This window comes from Rhinichthys klamathensis, unplaced genomic scaffold (genome assembly GCF_029890125.1).
Source record: "Rhinichthys klamathensis goyatoka isolate OS25496 unplaced genomic scaffold, OSU_Roscu_1.1 h1tg000376l_1, whole genome shotgun sequence".
Taxonomy (NCBI): Eukaryota; Metazoa; Chordata; class Actinopteri; order Cypriniformes; family Leuciscidae; genus Rhinichthys; species Rhinichthys klamathensis.
In genome coordinates this window covers 372,629-395,355 of record NW_026606883.1, presented here as the reverse complement: position 1 = coordinate 395,355, position 22,727 = coordinate 372,629, and the positions used below count along the sequence as shown (strand labels likewise).

The 22,727-nt window shown below is 38.4% G+C and overlaps 1 protein-coding gene across 15 annotated transcripts in view; it reads left to right on the top strand.

Annotated features, from left to right (window-relative positions):
* Window positions 1-22,727, top strand: part of camk2g1 (calcium/calmodulin-dependent protein kinase (CaM kinase) II gamma 1) — a 112,317-nt gene that overhangs the window by 83,880 nt on the left and 5,710 nt on the right. For 2 of the 15 annotated variants that reach the window (XM_056233698.1, XM_056233704.1), the window contains exons 6-18: window positions 1,454-1,526; window positions 4,073-4,175; window positions 5,250-5,333; window positions 6,521-6,615; window positions 10,639-10,761; window positions 11,293-11,376; window positions 11,494-11,536; window positions 12,299-12,361; window positions 17,291-17,331; window positions 17,807-17,893; window positions 19,243-19,287; window positions 21,071-21,116; window positions 22,548-22,652. In XM_056233698.1, coding sequence (XP_056089673.1) covers window positions 1,454-1,526; window positions 4,073-4,175; window positions 5,250-5,333; window positions 6,521-6,615; window positions 10,639-10,761; window positions 11,293-11,376; window positions 11,494-11,536; window positions 12,299-12,361; window positions 17,291-17,331; window positions 17,807-17,893; window positions 19,243-19,287; window positions 21,071-21,116; window positions 22,548-22,652 — 992 coding nt within the window. Of the gene's footprint in view, window positions 1-1,453; window positions 1,527-4,072; window positions 4,176-5,249; window positions 5,334-6,520; window positions 6,616-10,638; window positions 10,762-11,292; window positions 11,377-11,493; window positions 11,537-12,298; window positions 12,362-17,290; window positions 17,332-17,806; window positions 17,894-19,242; window positions 19,288-21,070; window positions 21,126-22,547; window positions 22,653-22,727 lie in introns of all 15 variants that reach the window. The other 13 variants (XM_056233702.1, XM_056233697.1, XM_056233699.1 and 10 more) reach the window with 11 other exon arrangements.

Below are 22,727 nucleotides of genomic sequence, written 5' to 3'. Positions count from 1 at the left end.
TGCTGTCCTAAAAATGGAATGCTGGGCTTAAAATAACCAAATTTGGCCAAATAGCTGTGTGCTATTTTAACATTAATATACTCAACAGTCTTTTTCAATCTGCTTTCTTATCTCGTGTAATCCACTTTTCTTATTCCCTTATTCCTTGTGGCAAGCCATAACCAAGCATGGTAAAGTGACAAGTGATCAAATCTATGTCTTCCATCTTTCTTGTAACTGGAAACTTGTCGCCTAGTTAGGACATGGTATAAGTCTGCACTTTTGAATATACTATAATTTAATATTATTATATTATTTAATATAATTTAATATTTAAAAATGGTGAATATCTATATTATATTAAAGCAATAAGCTGTGATTTACTGGTGAATTTACAGCTAAGGGGCATTGTTAGGCTCAATGCGAAGTGGAGCTTATTGCTTCACGGGTCTTATTGCTTTTATAAAATGGTTATTCCTCATACCTGGCATAAAATAAACACGTAGACACAAAAATGTAATTCTATTGATAAAAATATTATTCTTACGCCAAGCAATGTAGTTCTTGGTTGCCAGTAATTTGTATGACAGCGTAGTAGTAGACAGAAATTTACTACAGTTTTGAAAGTGGCTCAACCAATCATCATCATCAAGGACTGGAACTATCCGTTTTGTTTTATATATTATTATATCATCTGTTTTGCTAAATACTACAAGTGACCTATGAAGAGAAGTCGATTGTACACAGTCATGACCTAGCCATCATCTATTCCATTTCCTCAGAATAAACTCAATACGAATCTAAAGAAAGGCATGCATAATTTCACATTAATACTAAGTATTTATAGCAGCGTGACACCAAAGCAACACACACACACACTCACTCACACACACTCATTCTGGTTCATCTGTCCTGGTTAGAAGATTACATCTTTAAGAGGGATGAGATAATGTGTGTACCTGTCTGAGAGTGAGGTGCTTTTCCAAGAGTAACGCTCACCTCAGCTGTCCCACAATCCCCTGCTCATCTTATGTGCCTCAGTCACATTACACTTGACCCATGACTTGGCTCATTCTGCTAAAGTAGCAGTAGTACGTGCATATGTTGTGTCAATCATCCAGTCATGTTTAATTTAATTGCTTAATTGAATTGTCCAGCACTGGCTGTTGATTAACTTTACTGTAATCAATTTCAAGGGTTTATTTTAATGAACAGATTGATGTTATGGACTTCAATTAATTTGTCAAGTTCTCAAAACAACAAAAAAAAGTAAAAGAAGAAAAAACCTTGTGGAAAACTTCCTTTTAGAGGGAAAATGAATGGAAAGGAATGCAAATATAAGGAAGCTGACTTTATTAAGGGTTTGTAATAGAGTAAATAGAAGGTTAAAATCAATATTTAGCCTTATCTCACCCCCTCACTTATCCTTCTGATCTTTCTCTGCCACTGATTGATTTATTATTCTGTTTTTCAGCCAGTGCATCAATCAGATCCTGGAGAGTGTCAATCATATTCACCAGCATGACATCGTCCACAGAGACCTTAAGGTGAGCGAGAGCCAATCGCCACGACAACCCCACACATGGCAAACGGGCCGAGGGTTCTCTGAGGGTTTCTATGTTGATGCCCTGCCCCACACAAACACAGATATACACATGCAACAATATTCCTGCTCTTGTTTATCATTCCCCTCATTTTAATCAAAGATGACTTTAGCTAACTGAACTACTTATCTGTAGTTCTGGTGTTTTCTCTACAGTTCAAATGCTCAAATACATACTAAGACTTTTTGTACAGAGGATTATCTTTGTTTGAAATAATACTCTCTTTTTTAACAGCACTAGTTAAACAATTCATTATATTACCATATGAATCAAGTGCATGCATAAACATCGCACACGCGTTGTGTCTCCACTGCAGTGCGTGCGAATGTATGAAATGAGTGTGTGTGTATATGTTGTCTTGACAGTGCCAGTGTCTTTGATAATGCAAACAGACACGCACAGTTTTATCACATCCTCCTATTGTGCATTAGTCACATACACTGCCCTCCCCCATGTGTATGTGAGCCCAATGATGAGCAGCAGAGATGTGCCCAGGCTGGTTGCCATAGCGAAGAACGTGATACGACAACTGTTGCTGGTATTGCCGGAGAGACGGAGGGATGTGGGAGGGGTCACCTCGAGTCTCACCATCCCTCATTTGTAGTCTGCGCATTTAATGAGGGAGAGCGAGAGATTCACACCTATGGGCATAAATTTCCCTGCATCCTCATAACAGACGCATTTAAATTCTGTGCTTGAATGTAGAACTAGAGTGTGAACTCTGCGCATTGAGAAGATATATGTGCGGTAGCTAATAAATCAAGCCTATTGAGTTGTATATTCGAGAACTGGAGAGGAAATCGACTTTTCCAGCCTATATTTTAGTGTGAAAGGCTTCCATTCTGCCTAATTTATCTTTCTGGGCCTTTTCACTCAGTTGTGTACTTGAAGCTCCTGTATATTGATCCATGTTTGTGTTTATCAAATTTGGTGCACTGACAAAACCACAGGAAATCCACCCTAATATTTGCTCTGCGTAACTGTGGTACTGTAGTAAAGAAAACTCTATTCAGATGTGCTTAACCTGTAAGCTGTGTATAAACTCAATTACCTGTGGAGAGCTCTTTGACCCCCAAAATCTGTCCTACCCTACTGAGCTGGTTTGGCTGTTCATCTGCACATCTGCTGGGGATGCGCTTCTCTTTAATGACTGTTCACACTGACGGTGTTGAAGGTTGCAAAGTGGCTGTATTGTTGGTCTTGTATGTTTTCCTACTGCTGGATGTCCTAATGCCACTGTTAAATTTAATAATGAATTTTTTTTTATATCATTATTTTATTGATACCGATTATTCTTTTTAATTTTAAATATAACATAATTCTTGTATTCTCATAACTGTATTGTTTAAAAATATAGAAACTACCACTCTAAAGTTTGGGGTCAGAATGAATTATATATATATATATATATATTTTTTTTTTAAAGAAATACTTTGTAGTCAGCAAGGACATATTAAATTGATCAAAAGTGTATTAAACTTCAAAAGTGACAGTAAAGACATTAGTAATTATATTTCACTTTTTTTTTAATTTCAATTCAAAGAATTGATAATAAGAAATGTTTCTTGAGCAGCAAATAAGCATATTAGAAGGATTTCTGAAGGATCATGTGACACTGAAGACTACAGTGATAGAAAATAGTGATTTTAAATTATTATAATATTAGTGCTGTCAAATGGATTAATCGTGAATAATCGTATCTACAATAAAAGTTTTTAATTAATATATATAAGTGCTGTCAAATCAATTAATCGCAACTAACAAGTTTTTATTTACATAGTATATGTGCGTATATATATATATATATATATATATATATATATATATATATATTATATACATGTCTGTGTGTGTGTGCGTGTGTCTGTGTATACATATACACACATATATACTGTATATATGTATAAATATATGTGTGTGTATATACAGTATATAAATATAATAAGTGATATAAATATAATAAGTGATGCTGCAAATTGCTGTCAGTGTGAACATCTCAACACCAGTAAACTGTCCCAGCTTTGCGCCACACGCTGGCCACGGTCAATCCCAAATAATCTTTTTAACCTCTATTTGGAATCGATTTGAAAGGTTTGTGAGTGTTCCCAGCAAGCAATAGCTGTCATTTCACCGTCTAGGTTAACTATAGACCTGATATAGTCCGGCTATGAGTAACCCACTTTTAGCCAAAATAACCTTGAATTTGGTTACATGTCGTTTTGGCTAAAATAACTTGATGTATGATATTCCATCATGTAAGCAAAGTCAACAGTGATTTACAAGGTGTTTGGTTTCATTTCTTTGACATGTTCTATGTGTAGCCTGTGCTTCTATTCTTAGGCTATTGTTAGACGTCTATTCAATTTTCACTTTTGCCTTGTTTTAGCTTAGACTTCAGGTCTGTGTTTGGATGGCTATTAGACATCTTTCAACGCAAAATTCCTTGCTGGGTTTAGTGTGTTAAACGCATTATCTGCTTTCCTCCTCAGCCCGAGAACTTGCTGTTGGCCAGTAAGATGAAAGGAGCGGCAGTGAAACTGGCAGATTTTGGGCTGGCCATCGAGGTGCAGGGAGATCAGCAGGCCTGGTTTGGTAAATAACTCTGACTTCAGCTCTTATTCTGCACCTGACACAAACTTATATTTGTGAGGATGTCAAGAGATTTTGAATTACTACACTTATCCAAATCTTTTCCCTACAACTTTTGGGGATTTTTAGATTTAAAATATATTTTTACCCAAAAAACGTTTTGGGTGATTGATAGGCAACAGTAATAGTAATATTTCCCTTAGCATTCGCTAAGTAAAATAGGCCTATTGTTTTGCCCATTTATTAATGCGGGCATTTATACCTTCTTTTTTACTGCTAGTGTATTAAATTTTACAGGATTTACTGTATTTGTGAGGACTTTTCAGACATTTTTCCGACGCAACTGTGCTGATTCCCTCATAAAATTCATTCAGTTTATCTTAAAAGGATGTTCCGACATTTCCCGCTCTATTACCTGCAGTCTGAAATGGATTGTAAAGGTTTATTTTCTGGCCGTGCTAAATGCCAATCTTTGCCCATTTCATGTTTCGCTTTCACACATCATTCCTGTCGGTGTGTGAAAGATCCTTTAGCTCTGAAAATGTCCCTCAACAGCTGCCTTTCCTAGATTAAATCACCATGCATGCTTCTCTCAGGACTTGTGGCCCCCTACTGGCGGCTGGGTAATTCTGCTACCATTCTGCTTTAGTGGCAATCAAGTATCAGTACAGCTTTCTTTAGTTTCAAATAGGTAATCATCTTGTTTTGACTGAAGTATGCCTAGCTTTGTGAAGAGAAATATTTGTTATATACAAGCTATATGATTGTACAGCGCAGAATTATTTTACCACAGTGGGCAGCTGTTAAAAACCCCCACCTTTTTCCAGCCTTTTTCAGCCTTGCCAGTGCTGGAGGGATGAAGCTATCTCAGCACGTCATCATTTTGGCTCTGAATGGTTCTGGCGAATGGAAAAATCCATCGAACTATCCACACACACATGCTTGGAATTATTAGCATTTCAGTAAATATTAATTGGCTGAGCTACATTGCCTACAGGAGTCTTCAGTGTGCATCCACTTTATCTTATACTCATTGTGAAGAATAGTCACTTTTCAACTTGTTTGCTTTTGTCTAAGGTTTTGCTGGCACACCTGGCTACCTGTCTCCAGAGGTGTTGAGGAAGGATCCCTACGGCAAACCTGTGGACATCTGGGCCTGTGGTGAGTCTTCAACAGGGTCCTTAATCATTAGACCTCTTGCATATTCAGTCTGCTTGAACTGCTTCCCATATTAACAGGTTGCAGTATTGACACTGCACGAGTACGTCATGCTGCATAGCACTGGAAGTAGAATTTCAGTGCCGAGCTTATTTTTGATGCGCGTCGCATGCTGAACTCAGCAGAAAATATAGTGCAGATGCTCTGTGGACCTGTCTGTCAACACAATCTTTTGCAAAACATGCTTTAATGAAGCAAATAATGAGTGAACACAGGGACGAACGTCAGGTTCAGGCTGCAGGTAACACATGCAGCCAACAAACTACACTTTCTTTTTACATAAGGTACTAGTCAACAGTGTTGAGTTCCATGTAAAACTACCACCATTTGGATGTAAATATGGTATTGCTTTGTCATATGAATTGTATTTCACAACAATCCAGTTGGAAGTTAACTCGCTGTGCATTAAAATTGTGTAATGCACATCTAGCCCTGGATTATCCCGCTTATACCATGGTTACTTGCCAACACTAACAAGTTAAATGTTTGAGCCACAAAATTTGACTGTAAGGGTTAAAATTACAGTTTGTTTTGTTCGCTACGACTCGTTAGATATAGCATTCTGCATGTTTTAAATCCGACACTGAGATAAAGTAGTAAGATTACATTTATTTGATTGAATTATAATATTTATTTTAATGAATTATTGAGAGAGAAAGAGAGAGAGAGATGTGCATGTGATTTACCTGCATCTGTGCTATGAAGCTGTGAGTTTAATTACTTTAAAAACGGCAACATTACCACCTCTTTGCTGAGTAATATAATGTAGCAAATTTATTTATTTCTAAAAGTCCTGGGGCAGCATTGACAACAAGTTTCTGTGCTCCTGAATGTTTCTGTGTGCGTAGCACAATCTCTGATCTCTCTCTCTCTATGTGTGCGTGTGTGCTTCAATGAAACTGGAACTACCTGTGCATTACATGGTTTGAACGCGCACCTTCCAGCCAATCAGAATGGAGTATTCTGACAGACCATGGTATAAACGAACTGTAATGCAATCAGTGGAACAACTTCATAACCATGCTGAAAAAACCTTGGAATGTCTGTCAGCCAATCAGAATCAAATATTTAACAGTATGAGGTAAATGTTTCTTTCTCTCTTGTTTCCCCTTTCTGTCTTTCTTTCACAGGTGTAATCTTGTACATTCTACTAGTGGGCTACCCTCCATTTTGGGATGAAGATCAACACAAGTTATACCAGCAGATCAAGGCTGGAGCTTATGATGTAAGTACAGTTGTCGTCCAATGCAGCCACACTCTCTCACTGTAGTTCAGTCCCGCCGCTCGAAAAAACCCTTCATCTGATTGGTCTTTCAATGCACCATCAAGTCTTTAAAAGGGGGGCATTCACTAGGAGTGTAAAAACTCTTGTTGCCTTGCACATTTACTTTGGCCACATTTCAGTCAGATTTGCATCAATTTTTGAAGCCATGTTTTACTTTTAAATCATATTTTTGGTTGTTGCTAATTAGTCCAGTCTATGTGAATTAAGTCGTTTCATGAATCAGTCTAGTGAGGCTTGTTTAATATTAGGCCGCACATCACAAGGCCTCTACATCCTTTCCTTCTGGAATTTCCCAGAAGGATACTGTTAACACCGTTTCCTGTCAACATTTGTGAAATCACTTGGAATAAAATTCAAGAGGCAGAGCTGTGCAAGAAATGTTTAAACCAGTGGCAATAATGGGCCAAGAGGTAGAAATAAGATTTATTAAAACCTGGAGACATAAATAAAATATAATGTAATCAAGTAATGCTCAAACAATTAATCAATGAGCTGGAATTTAATTTTGTTTTATAAAAAAATATGTATTTTATTTTATTGAATTCAGCCTTTAATAAATTATTAAATGTTTCTATTTATTTTATAATTTTTTGAAATACATATTAATTTTAAAATATAAAAAATATATAAAATAATAAAATTCCAGCTCATTGCTTAATTATTCCCGCATTATTTGATTGCAACAGATGTCGCAAGGTCTCTGCAACACTTTCTGTGGTCCGAATGCCTGTTTAATTTCTGATTGGGTGCGATTTAGAACTACGGGTGCTGTTATTGATTATGTCAGGCCCTCCCTGACGCATTGCAGAGAGATGGGCTTTGCTTAGAAACAACTGCCTTGTCCCAGAGTGTATGTGCTTGTTTGTTTGTTTGCTTGTGTGTGTGGTGCGTTTTTAAATTGTCCATCAATTGCATCACCGTCTCACACCCTCAGATGTATTTAGCAGGACATGGAGTGAGTGACTGCCCCAGAGAGATATTCATTCCATTAAAATGTACGTGTCAAATAAAAGGGAGGAGATGATATGATTGTGGCTTGTTGTGAATGTGAATGTGTGTTACACTGTTAGAAGGGTTTGGTGGTCACAGTGTCAGGCCAGGTCAGTTCACCTCAGGGGAGGGCGATATGACAAATCTTTTATCACAAAATATATATAACAATGTAGTTATTTTTCGCTGAAAACCCAACCACAAAATGGTTCATATCAAGAACACATTGGGGGTTGTAGTTCCCAAAGTGTAGTTCCAAATTTTGCATACTCTCTTACAGGGTTCCAGACTGCGACCAAATTGGTCGCATATGCGACCATTTTTTGAGAATGTGCGAGTTAAAATGTTATGTGGTCGCATTTGTGCGAGTGCACGCTTGAGCAACAGAACGCCGTTGTATCAGCTGCTGCAGTCCGTAACTTATGTTCAAAATAAACGAGTAGGCTACATCATGAATCCATTTTCCAAACCGTGTTTTTGACTTATTCTGAATCACTACGGTACGCCTATAATAAGTGTTTATATTCGGAGTATTTTATCCCGGGGTCGTCTCGGCTGCGGAGTAGCCCAGTGCCTGCGTGACTCGCCATAGACATTAACGGAGAGAAGTTCCGTCTACAATGTTCTTCCGCAAGACACGTGCAGTTTATTTATTGACGAACGTAGACGTCACGCGCATTGCACACTGATGGTGAAACGCGCCAATTACGAATTCACGAATTAAGGCATATAAAAATGATAAAAATGGTCTCACGAAACACAGAGCCCCTTCCTCCTACGTCTTTTCAGCGGTTATATTTTCCTCTGTCGAGCGATTACTCTCATGATCGCTCGACAGAGGAAAAGGAAATTATTATAAAATGCAGAAGGTAAGGAGTGTGAGATTTCTGCTTTTTGTTACAACTATAAACATTGATAACGAAAAATCTGTATCAGTTTATTATAATACTCTAATCTTTTAAAATGTAATGCATACATTTGAATGTTTAATGATTTTTAAAAGATAGAAAGATGATAATAGACAGATAGATAGATAGATAGAATATGATTCAAATGTAAATAGATAGATTGTATATAATTCAAATGTAAAATGCTTAAAATTACAGATTAAAATTACTGTACAAAATCCACGAAAATCCTGAAATTTGGCAATGATAATTAATATATTACAGGTATTTCTGCTGCAACCCAGAAAGCCTTTGCTAGCCTTGGTCCATTAAAACCACTATTCATCAGCATGCATTGATTAATCCCATGGCATGTAGCAAAAAAAAAAAAAAAAAAAGGTGTGACCAAATCATATGCAGGTGCGACCAACTGAGAAAGTTGGTAGCACCAGTGCAACCAGTGGAAAAGTTAGTCTGGAGCCCTGCTCTCTTATGATGCTTGCTTTTTAAATTAAAGGCATTCAAATAATCATTATTGATGTTCAGAGTCAAATAATTTCCATTATATGTACATGATATTTTCATTGTACTTCATGGGAGAAGGAAATGTTCTGCTGAGCATGGGCCCCTGATTTATATAATAATGTGGTATAGTATAGTCAATGAAGATAGATTTATGAAATGGTTGTTCGTCCCATTTGATTATTTTCTCTTAGTATTTGGAAATTGATGGACACAGAAACCAAATTATATGATGAATAATGATGAATAAGATTATATAATAAGATCTAGATTTGGTGTTCACAAACAATTCTTTTCAATGTTATCATCAATAATAGGAATATTTTTATGGAAACTGTGATACTTTTTTTTTTATGATTCTTTGATGAATAGAAAGTTCAAAAGTACAGCATTTATGTGAAATAGATTTTTTTTTAACATTATCAATGTTTTATTGTTACTTTTGACCAATTTAATGCATCCTTAAGGAACAAAAGTATTAATTTCTTTTAAAAAAATGTTACTGACTTGCAAACTTTTGCATGGTAGTCTATAACAGAAGACAATAAATATTATAAAGATAGTTCTGGCTCTAAATTCTGATAGGATGATTCCTTCTGTTGACTTGTCCCACTCTTTATTGTTTTGCATTTTTCTTTGTTAGCACGTTATCACGTGTAAAGTAAATAACACCCAGTAACGTTGGTAATATGTACCATGGCATAAATCTTAATCCAAATCTCTACGGGTTGACACATTGCTATTGTCGCACAGTATATGCTGTAAGAATCAAGAATAGGAAACCTTACCTTGAGCTTCTCTGTTTTGTACTTTTGTAACCTTTTGTCATGTGATCACAATCAATGAGGTGTAGTTGTGCCTCATCATCCATTACAAGCTTCTGTCACTGCTCCTTCCGGCCATGGGTTCACATTTGAATGCACCGTCCGCAGTCCTGAGTGGCCGTCTTTGCTGAAGCAGCGCACAACAGTGCAAAAACGCCCCACCCATGACATGTTTTAGCAGTGCCCTGAGCCAAAAGCGCAGCTGAATCAGTGTGTGTAAGGGCTTATGAGCACCTGCAGTGTTTCTAAGTACAATCCACATGCTCGTTTTAGCTGATGCAACACAGCTTGATGCGCAAACAAATTATACTTCCTGGAACCTACCCAAGGTTTTCTTGGAGCAGACAAAGGATTTGTAACAGCCACATTAAGATCTCCTGGTATGAAAGAGGAGGTGCGACACACATTCAACACTGATACAGACACAGCTTTTTATTGGCTAATTACAACTGCAATTTTCTCTAGTTACGGGCTGCAATGAAGCCATGAGGTGTGAAATGCGCAAGCAACATGTTTCGAGCACCAGCCGTGCCGAATAGACCGACTGTAGGAGGACTGACTGGCGTGACTCATTGAATCCTGTACGCTGCCTTGTGACAGGTTTAATTTCATTAGGCCTCAATGCAGACTGCTCTGTATGTGTGTCCGTACGTACGTATTGTGGTGTGAAAAGCTCTCTAGGCATTCTCCTGCATTTAGATTGCATATCTAACACTCACTCGTAATTCTTTCCCCTACAGTTTCCCTCTCCGGAGTGGGACACGGTCACCCCCGAGGCCAAGAACCTCATCAACCAAATGCTGACCATCAACCCAGCTAAGAGAATCACAGCAGAGCAGGCCCTCAAGCACCCATGGGTCTGCGTAAGTTATCTCTGCTGAAGACTTAATTTACCACAAGCCCCAAGCAAGAAAGAATTGATTGAGTTTAATGTGAAATGCAGCCTTTCACACTGTCACTTTCCACAAATTTGAGCTCTCAGATTAAGTTGACGTGTTTTAGGTCAGAATAAGGTACTTAAAGGAATAGTTCACTTATATATGAAAATAGGCTGTGTTCCTCACACAAAACTATCGTATGACTTCAGAAAACTTAGATGCAACAATAAGACTACCGGTACTTTTATGGTGTTTTTGCATTCTTTTTGAAGCCTGAAAGTTCACCATTCATTGAATTGGAAAAGGGTATATATACAATATAATACAATTCACAATATATTGTGAAAATAACCCCTTGTGTGTTCCACGGAAGAACACAATTCATACAGGACCACATGAGGGTGTGTAAATAATAAAACAATGTTCTTTTTTGGGTGGACCATTCCTTTAATTGGTTCAAATACCTCTATGATGCTGATGTGCAATTTTTTCTTTGTCTTTTTTTGCTCGTTTCAGCAACGGTCCACTGTGGCGTCCATGATGCATCGCCAAGAGACTGTGGAGTGCTTGCGCAAGTTCAATGCCCGCAGAAAACTCAAGGTACGGAGGCTTTGAAGGGCCAGTAGACTATCTCCAGTCTTCATCCCTTGGGTAATTAGTGCTGAAAGTCCTGTTGCCATGGACTAAACACTCTTATTTTTCTCTGTCTTTGTTCAGGGAGCCATTCTTACTACTATGCTGGTTTCTAGAAACTTCTCAGGTGAGTTCCCTCATTCTCCTGGGATCAGGTAGGAAAGTGCAAAGTCATGGATGAACTTGGCCCACCTCTTGAACTCTTGCTCCAGTTTTCACTATAAAAAAAGATCTCCAAAGGCTGACTCAGTAATTTAATGGAAGGAAAATTCACTTTTGGATTACAGGAGTATAAAGTATATATATATATATATATATATATATATATATATATATATATAATATTAAATTGTTCTGCTCCAAGTCTGTATCTCGGTTTCTTTGAGCTGTTAAGGATTTCTCTCTGAGGCTCGAGGATAACAGTAAAGGAATATCTATAACTTTCTTCTTCGTTTGTTTAGTTAAGTTAACATTTGCGCAGTTTACTTCCTGAACTGACAATGTTTACTCAGATTTGTGCAGGTATATGTCTTTCATAACGCAGGTTTGAGAGCTTTAGCTTGATTTTAGAGACAGATATTCTAGAGCAGGGTTCCTCAAACTCGGTCCTGGAGGGCCACTGTCCTGCACAGTTTAGCTCCAACCTTGATCAAACACACCTAGCTGTGAGTTTCTAGTGATCCCGAAGACATTGATTAACTTGCTCAGGTGTGTTTGATCAGTGTTGGAGCTAAAATCTGCAGGACAGCTGCCCTCCAGGACAGAGTTTGAGGAACCCTGTTCTAGAACTTAATTCTTTATAAAAAACAAAACAAAGATAACTTGTTCAGTAGAGGGTTTAAATAAAATTCCATAGCTTCTCCCAACTCAACGCCTCTCTGTCCAATAGTGGGCCGGCAGCATACCAGCCCTGCTGCTCCCACCACAAGCACTGCCGCGCTTGCACAGGAAGGTATGTGAGAGTGCATCTCCTCCCCTCGCCACCAGGGGGACCAGCGAGCCCCCTCCACAATTCCTTCAAACCCCCGCCCTCCTCCCTCTTGCTCTATCCAATCAGCATGCATCCAATGAGAAACCTGCCTTTCTTGCCATCACTTGCATACATTATTTGGTTTACCTCAGTCTTCACTCTCATGAACAACATCTGCTATATAGTCTTGGAGAAGTTCTCACATTTAAAAGGATAGTTTTCTCCATTTCTCACATACACGTCATACATTTGAGCAATGTTTAGAGTTTATGGATTAGCATGTCATTTTTTCAGCCATGTTTTACTATGCTTTGCTATTACCTGACCATGTAACATTGCATTCATCTAGCTAGCTTTTAACCCTACTAGTTGTAAAAAGTATTAGATGAGGTTCAGTTATCTTCCCACCTCTAATCTGGGTCTAATCAATGAAATAGATCATTAAAATTAAAGAATAATTCCTACTCGGCATCTAGGCATCTTTCAAATTCAATTTTAAAAAAAATGTATATTCAAAATTAAAACCATTTTGTAGGATTTAATTAAGTATTTGGTTATAGATTGATTTTTTTTTTCTTTTTCTTTACTGATCATTATTTGTTACCCTATTTTGAGAATGACTCTTATTTGAACTATCTTACCTTTTGTTCATCTCTCAAAAAGTCTGTTTGTTTATCCGTCGCCATAGATTGGCTCTTTTTATATGCGTGAACAAACAATATCTCATTTCATCTTGCAACTATCCCCAGTTCAGTTTACACACAGTAGCTCTAGGCAAACCAATCCAATCAATACCACAGCACTATATTCATGTTAACGATTGCCACCATCGGCTTGCATGCATTATCGTCTGCATGGAGTTAAAAACGCGAATGCCGCTGCTTCTCCTTTTATTAGACTTTCTCTTTCCCTCTGTCTATCTCGCTCTGTTCCTCTCGGTTAAATTGCTTCAGCCCTTTTTGACTCCCTCCTTCCCTGCTGTTCAGCTTTCTGGTGTTTTGTGCTATTGGGTTAAGTAGCTTTTAAGTGAAGTCTGCTTTAGCTGAAGATACAGGACCCCGGTCAGGTGTCTGTCCTCAGCCCGCTTCTGTGCTCTCCACCTCATGGAGAATAATGAGGTTTGGATGGGATGGAGGTTTGGGGGTTCTTAGATCTGTGTCCTGTGTCATTAACTAAAGCAGACCTGTGCAGCCTAGCCAAGCCACCATTGCCCTACCACTCTCCTTTTCAACTCTTCCTCCTCCCCTCGCCAAGAGCGCAGGGGCTTAACTACATGGACGGGCAGGAGCGGGGTTGGCTTGCTGCCAGTCGTCAGACCCGATGTAGCTGGCACACGTGTCCGGTGAGAGCCAGGTGGTCTGCGGGGAAGGAGGCCCGCTGGAGGGCAGATGGACGACACTGTTGACAGTGTCTCTGAGTCAGGAGAAAATGGAGAGAAGGTCTCTGGTTCCAGTTGTGTTGTCTGGTCAAATTGAATTGTTACACTCTTACCAAAGTCTGGGACAGCTGTCTGTCAGAACCAGTAAATGTCAGCCAGCTGTCATCTTCAACAAGCTGTGTCTGAGCAGCTGCCGTCATGGTGAGAATACTCCATATGTACAAAATGGGCAAAGGAGAACAGTTAAGAAAAGATCAGATCCTTGCAGATCCCTCAGGATTATGGAAAACAAACTAGAGCTCTTCGTTGTCTTGTTGAACCTGTTAATATGTACTGTTTTGGTTGTTTCAGCAGAAATAGGATCGGTTCAGAATAGCATACAACGTACTTCTCTTACTCTTTCCGCAGGATTTTCTGTATCCATAAAATTCTCCAAGGAGCTATAGAAAGCTACCCATTAGCATTCCCATTAAAGTAGTATGCAACCTGGATGCTGTCAGGAAAATGCACTCTTGGCTCACTGTTTGAAAAGTAAAATTTATAACATGTGTAAAAATATAATTTTACCTCTACGTACAGCATCCATGGCCTCAATTACCACATATAATCCCAATTTAAATGTATACACTCCCATTCTTTTTTTTCTTTTTTTTTTTTTTACAATCCAAAGAGTTTAAAGTTGTACTTTAACCTGGAATATTCCTTTAATGTTCTTTTGAGCCGTCCAATCAATGCTCTCCATCAGTTCTTGGCTTCAACTAGTACTGTAAGTGTTTATAACTCTTTATATACTGTTATTGTAAAAGCCAGTCCTCAAGTTGAATATGTACGATGTTAACCAATAACCAGTAATGACATTTCATCAATGTTTCTTCATTCTTTTTTAAGAGCTTTTCATTTTATGACCAAGCTAAGACTTACTGACCAATAGATTATGAAGATATGGCATGTTAGTATGTCTGCTTTGTCGCCTGTTAAATCTATAATATATAGTTTGTTGCTTGCACAGGTCTGATTTAAAGGTGTATTGAATGTGTAATGGCTGTTGATTTTACTAGCTCAATCTGCTGCCTTAAAGACCTTTTTTCTCTTTTGAAGCCTGAAGCATTATTTAATAGGGGTGTGAATATTTGCTTAATTTGATTTAATTTGATTAAGTTATTTTCATTTGAAATTTGGTCACAATTATTTTGTTATGAATATTAAAGAAACGGATGCTTAAAATGTGTCGGGACAATTAAACGTGCAAAAGATGTATGTATTTGGTGGATATTTATAATGGAAGATCGTTTGAAAAATGTACACAATAAATGATTTTTAAATGCCCTATGCAATTATAAGCAGTAAATACATTTTTGTAATCAATGCATTGAAATTTTATTGATTCATATATTCACCCCTGTTATTTAAACTGCATTAGGATGCCACATTACCCTTTTTTGCATAGTATAATTATGTTATCTTTAAATCAAAGAAGGTTACTGCACTTTGTTTGAAAATGAGTTAATTTGTTCCTCCTTATATAATTTATTTCCACTCAGCATTAATCGTGGTATGACTGCAGCGTGGCCGTCCTGGGGTCCCATATCCATCTGATTGTTCCGCAGTATAACTGAAGACTGCTGGCTCAGCTTTCCCAGTCACAGTCTGTGAATCCTATGAGACATAGTTAGATATGTGAGAGAGAGACAGTGGAATGGTAATGAGTTGAGGTCTAGCTTTATGACTCCTTCATCAGTGCATTGCATTATGGGACTCGTAATCCCGTTGGCACTGCATGGCTGACCGTATGGTGAATTGCATCCACCACCACCAACACCTCTCACCTCATAATTAGTGAAGCATGAAAGCAGGACTGCAATGCAAACAATGCCTGCTAACTTCCAGCTTGTCCTCTCTGCTTCTAAATGGGTTTTTGTCTTAACCTTGCCATCTTTTCTTCCAATTTGTTTATTGAAGGTAAGGCTTTTAACAGGAATACCGATTGTGAAACCTGAGTATTTAGTTGGTTTTTTTTTTTTTTTTTTTTTTGATTGAGGTTTTATAGGTCTTTTGATTGTTCTCTGAGGGAATCTGAAGTGTATTGGGGGCCATTTCCCCTACACTGACCCAAGACCTCCCAAACATGCCCTCTGGGAAATAACAGTTGCAGTTAAAGGAAAAATCAATTGCATACATTAGCCATGATTTTCCCCTCATTATGTCTGCGGCCGCAAATAGAGAACAAATTCATTCACTTTATCTGCTTTGAGATTGGTGAAAAATGGAATAAAATGGGTAATTTATTCCAAGTCTGTGCAGTTAGTTAATTTTAAAGGGGTTATATCACACTTAAAAAAAATAATAATTATCCCTCCTCCCTCCCCCTCTTATAATATTAGTAAAAAATAAATAAATAAATAAATAAACACTTTTTTTGTCACCGAAATGGCCATAAAAATTACCCAGGTTTTTTATGACCATTAATTAAGCAGGAATTTATTTGATTTTTTTCTGTTCCTTTAAGAAACACTTTGTACTTTGCTGCACCTACTTATCGATTTTATATGTATTTATGAATAAAATTTGAGGTCAGTAAAATGTTTAATGTGTTTTATGCGCACCAAGGCTGCGTTTATTTGATTAGAAATACTGTAAAAACATTTGCGAAATATTATTAAAAATGTATTTTATATTTTACATTACATAAAATGTTATTTATTCCTGTGATGGCATAGCTGAATTTTCAGCAGCTATTACTTCAGTGATTTGGTGACCAAAATGTTTTTTTTTTTTTTTTTACATTTCTTACTATTTGCAATGTTGAAAACAGTTGTGCTGATTAATATTTTTGTGGAAACCATAAAAGGTTTCTTTGATGAATAGAAAGTTCAAAAGAACAGCATTTATTTAAAATAGAAATCTTTTGTAACAATGTAAAATTATTTACTGTAGAAAAAAAAAAACTAAAAACCTTTTGCATATTTATGCATATTTCTAATTGTGACAAATGAAGTGTGCTGTACAAACTGTTGACTGAAATAATCAGAGAGATCTGCTAATTATTTCTAATGTTGAGTTTGAATAAACTAACTTTTTTCTCACTGGTGAAAAGTTTGAGTTTGAAGTTGCTTGAGTTGAAGATGTTTTCATACAGTACAGTAGTTCAGCAAACTCTCTTAAAGATCAAGGGGAAATTTGATCCCTCAAGATATGACCCCCTTAAAGTTAATTTTACCAAAATGAATTTCTCATTTGCGGTAAGTTATTTATTTATAAGTTACATCCTTTTTACCTTCCTCTCCCAAAGCTTCATATTTCTTTGGCTTAAACTGATATATAAAGATCAATGAGAAATTTCTCCTGTGGTGAAAAATGATTCTAGTCAGCATTACCTCCCAAACCCTGTATGCTAATGAATGATGGAATGCAAGCCAGCAGTTTGTTAAATGTTTTATATGGGATTTATTTGAAATATGTGCAGTTGTGAGCATTCTGCTGGTTTTGTCACTCACACTGTATGTAGTAATTTGATTTTTTTCTGTTCCCTACAGCATGCAAAAGTTTACTCAACAAAAAGGCAGATGGAGTCAAGGTAAGTCCACAGATGTTCCTTATAAACCGACTTTCTTGTGGAGTTTGAGATGTTTTAATCTCTCCTGCAGCCTTTTGAGGTTTCCATCTCTACCACTATTGAACTGGTTTTAATTCAATCACCACAATTTAGTAAAAGTATATTGGTACCCTTAGGCAGTAGACTGTGCTTTGCTGTAGAAGTCTTGCGCTCTGAGGTTATTTTACAAATTAGCCGTTGTACAACCCATGTGTTGCCTGAGCGGATCTAGTTATCAGACTGTATTATAATGATTTTGACTACAGCTGTAAGGTACCATGAAATGTCCATTACTAATTGTCGCCCTCTGTCTGAATGATGGATAACTCTGTACAGTCATCTTCCTGGCGTATGTTATTCATCTGATGTGTGATTTTTAACTGCCATCCGATCCGATCATTTCCCTAGTGATGTCATCTCTCTGAAAAGAAAGTTGTATATGTCCTCTCTATTTCAGCCCCAGACAAACAACACTAAAAACAGTGTAGTGAGCGCTGTAGTGAACGCCATGAAAGAAAGCAACACGGCCTCTTCTACACCGATGGTACCTCATCTACATTCAACACTCTTTGTAACACATCTACTCATTTGACCGTATCCCATAATACATTTCTGCTAATGTTGTATTTGGTGCATGTCAGAAGTTTTTGCATGTACTAAATACATCAGACCTGTAGTTTGCTGTGCAGTAGATGTCTTAGTCATTCCTCCCTTATGTGTGTTTTTTTTTTTTTTTGGAGTGCTCATGTCCTTTCAAAGCACGCCTGGTACACATAATTGTGGTGTTTTATAAACATATAAGGATTTGTTCTTGTCCGTAAGCTGCTGGTTTATGTCCTTCTGCACTCCTCTTGTTTGCCTCTGTAGGCGTTTACAACTACACTGCTATTACAACTACATACTAAATCTAGTCATCGGACAAGTTCGTCTTTGACATTGCACTTATTGTATATACATGGTGCTGAAAAATAACCAATATAAGACTAGAATTTGAGCCAAGTCACCATACAGAGTAGCATAAATGTATGGATTCCAGCAAATAAGTAGGTAATTTGAGTCAGAGGGCATAAACCAGTCACAGTAAAGATGCAGTGTCCCACGCATAAAGCTGTCAGTTGTTTGGCCATGTTGGAAACTAGGAGTGTCCCCTGGAGATTTAAGAAAAGGAGAGCGGATTGACACTTCAGATGGGCCTTGTTTGCTCGACTGCCCAAATAGCTGAGCTAAGAGTATCCTGGGACCTCCAAAACAATCCATTAAGAGCACAAGTTAACCCCCGACCCGTCCCGATGCCTCCAAAAGCCTTCACAGTGCTGATGGACAGCTAGCAACCACTGGGGTATATGAAACACACAAGACCCAGAAATGGCAATTAGAATAATAATATGCACTATGCAGTATTGTTCAATATTTTAAGGATTCAAATGGATCAGTTTGGGTGAAATGGGTAAATAACTGGAAGTTAATCAGAGGAAACATATAGGGCATATAATCCAGAAATTGCTTGATTCAAGGCAGATTTTTAACTCATTTATGATTCTCTATCCCTGTGGTTCTGGCAGAATGTTAGTTTAATTTGAGGAACTGCATCTTTAGATCTTTGTGACGCATGCCATTTATTATTTTTATAAGTGTACACGTGTGGTCGGTTTTTCTGCAGTGAGCTGTGTGTTCATCAAACTCATCACGAACCTCAACCTTATGTTCATTTCCACATAAAAAATAGTCTGTTTTGATCAATATATGAACTCAAATTCCTTATTTTGTGTCTTAACCAAGCTCAGCTTTAAAACTATGCGTGTTTATTCCTTGAGGAAGTTGTGTTTAACCAGATCGTTGTGGATGAGTCTTACCTACTTTAATCATGAAATGAAATCTTGTTAAATTTTACAGGAGCCACAAACTACAGTTGTGCACAACCCTGCCGATGGCCCCAAGGTACAATTTTCAGGAGCTTTTAGAATAGGGGTGGGGAACAATTCACAAATTGCACTATTACAGTTCTTTCTAAATTAATCTGGGCTAATCAAAGTTTTATTAATAATAATAATATTGTTATTAATATACTACTAATAATAATTGTATAACTTTGGCAAGACTATGGTACTGTATTGTTGCTAAAGCGTTCAGTTATTTTTTAATCAAAAACAAGTCAAATCTTGAGGTATTTTATATTTTTCTTTTATTATACATGTGTATATATACACTCACCGGCCACTTTATTAGGTACACCTGTCCAACTGCTCGTTAACACTTAATTTCTAAGCAGCCAATCACATGGCGGCAACTCAGTGCATTTAGGCATGTAGACATGGTCAAGACAATCTCCTGCAGTTCAAACCGAGCATCAGTATGGGGAAGAAAGTTGATTTGAGTGACTTTGAACGTGGCATGATTGTTGGTGCCAGAAGGGCTGGTCTGAGTATTTCAGAAACTGCTAATCTACTGGGATTTTCACGCACAACCATCTCTAGGGTTTACAGAGAATGGTCCGAAAAAGAAAAAACATCCAGTGAGCGGCAGTTCTGTGGGCGGAAATGCCTTGTTGATGCCAGAGGTCAGAGGAGAATGGCCAGACTGGTTCGAGCTGATAGAAGGGCAACAGTGACTGAAATAACCACTCGTTACAACCGAGGTATGCAGCAAAGCATTTGTGAAGCCACAACACGCACAACCTTGAGGCGGATGGGCTACAACAGCAGAAGACTCCACCGGGTACCACTCATCTCCACTACAAATAGGAAAAAGAGGCTACAATTTGCAAGAGCTCACCAAAATTGAACAGTTGAAGACTGGAAAAATGTTGCCTGGTCTGATGAGTCTCGATTTCTGTTGAGACATTCAGATGTTAGAGTCAGAATTTGGCGTAAACAGAATGAGAACATGGAACCATCATGCCTTGTTACCACTGTGCAGGCTGGTGGTGGTGGTGTAATGGTGTGGGGGATGTTTTCCTGGCACACTTTAGGCCCCTTAGTGCCAATTGGGCATCGTTTAAATGCCACGGCCTACCTGAGCATTGTTTCTGACCATGTCCATCCCTTTATGGCCACCATGTACCCATCCTCTGATGGCTACTTCCACCATGTCACAAAGCTCTAATCATTTCAAATTGGTTTCTTGAACATGACAATGAGTTCACTGTACTAAAATGGCCTCCACAGTCACCAGATCTCAACCCAATAGAGCATCTTTGGGATGTGGTGGAACGGGAGATTCGCATCATGGATGTGCAGCCGACAAATCTGCGGCAACTGTGTGATGCCATCATGTCAATATGGACCAAACTCCCTGAGGAATGCTTCTAGCACCTTGTTGAATCTATGCCACGAAGAATTGAGGCAGTTCTGAAGGCAAAAGGGGGTCCAACCCGTTACTAGCATGGGGTACCTAATAAAGTGGCCGGTGAGTGTATATACGATTTAATTATATATATATATATATATAATTATAATTATTATTATTATCAATATTATTTTATTATTTTTTTACTTGCAAAATATTTGTGGCCCTGCACTGTTGCTAAAAAATTGAGATGTATCAAGAATCACTCTCTGAATCAATAACATTGAATTGAATCGTGAGGTGCCTAAAGATTCCCACCCCTAATTCTGAAACTTATTTCAGAGACCATAGCCTAATGCTATTCATGACACTTCCTTCATGTCTCATGTATTGTTTGTCTTGTATGTTCTTTGTCTGTCTCTGTTTCTGTCCTCAGGGCTCCACAGAGAGCTGTAACACCACTGAGGAAGAGGATATGAAAGGTAGGAAAGGTACACAGATCTTCTCTCCTGTTCTCTGCATGCCTTCAGCACGGTGGAGTTCCAGCTCCCGGTGCTCGTGTCAAAAGGGTAATCCCTCTCCTCTCCGAACACTTCCGGTACTGCAGTCCCAAAAAGGCCTTTGATTGAACAATATACATCTCACATCAGTCAACAGCCATTTGAAATATGAAACATGAGGCTGTGGAGACACATGAAGCTTTGTGATTTGAAGGCAGGGCCATGAACTCATGCTGCCGGATGGAAAGGAGGGGAATTACGGTAGAGGGCATTGAGACGGGGTTTGATGGATTGTGCTTTACACATTAACATGCATGATGGCACAACCCTTTTGGTTTACAGCTAAATTGCTAGTTTAGAGATACAATGTTCGAAAAGATCCATAGTGAAGGTGCACTTGACAGATTTAGCTACAGTATTCAGTAAATGAGGGCAAATTCATTGTGAAAAAAACCCCCAAAGCATTCACAAACATTCCTATCCGGATGGGATTAGATTTCTCTGAACTCCAAGATAGTGGAGGAAAAACAAAGACATGTTTAATTCAAATTAAACCAAATAAAATTGCAAAGTACATCTGTGAAACACAAATTTACCTGACGTCCTCAGAGAAAACTAGTCCCATCTGACTAGGGCTTTAATAAGCATTTCTGTCAGATCACTCACGCAATTTGTCATTGTCACGCAAATGAATTTGCAGCCACATTCAAATGATTTAATCCAATTTAAATATACATAATATACATCTGTTTTTAAGCTGTCAGTCTCTCAGTAGGTTTCCTTGTAGATTTTGTGTGTGTGTGTGTGTGTGTGTGTCCTGTGTTTTTCACCCCACTTATTTAGATGTTTGTTGATGTGCCGTGTCTTGTAAATTCATTAGCATGTTGTGAACCGGACTGTTTTTCCCGAGGGACTCTCGCCGATACAGTTTTCTGTCACGAAAAGGGCCAGGCTCGAATTCATTTCCTCTCCTTATTCACTCCGAGCCTGAACAGACAATAGCAGCTTAAAGAGCCTTATCATTAGCTCCGTCACGTCTGAGGTTAGGTGATGAGGACAGGAAATTGCCGCGGAGCCTGGAGAAACAATTTCTGAGCGCGCTGTTGTCCAAGCACAACAAACACGACTCAGCTTCACCACACCCATAGATACAGACCTGCGTCACACCATCACTCATGGAAAATCCAGGATCATCACCTGTAGTTCTGTTCCCATAAACACAGTGCTTCTTTTATCGAGAACAGCTCATCTAAACGCATCCCATCCAGCGTCTTCGTGACCGTTAAGCTATTTAGTCATGATTGCGTGCCAGCGTTGGTGTGGTGTATGTGTTAGTTTGTTTCGGCTGGTGAAGGACATGAGAGATGTGTGTGTTTTTCCTCCTGGTGTCGTGTGGTTTTGGGGCTGTGCCAGCCGAGAGTGCGCAGGGAGCGAGCAGTGACAGTGCCGTGATGAGTCAGTGCAGTGCCGGGGAAGAGCCGCCCGCTCTGGTGGCTTCACCACTGGGCTCTCCTGCCAGTAAGTCAAGATCCTCTCGTACCACCTGGGCACCTTCAATCTCCCCCTCAAACCTTCAAGTCGAGACCTTTTTGT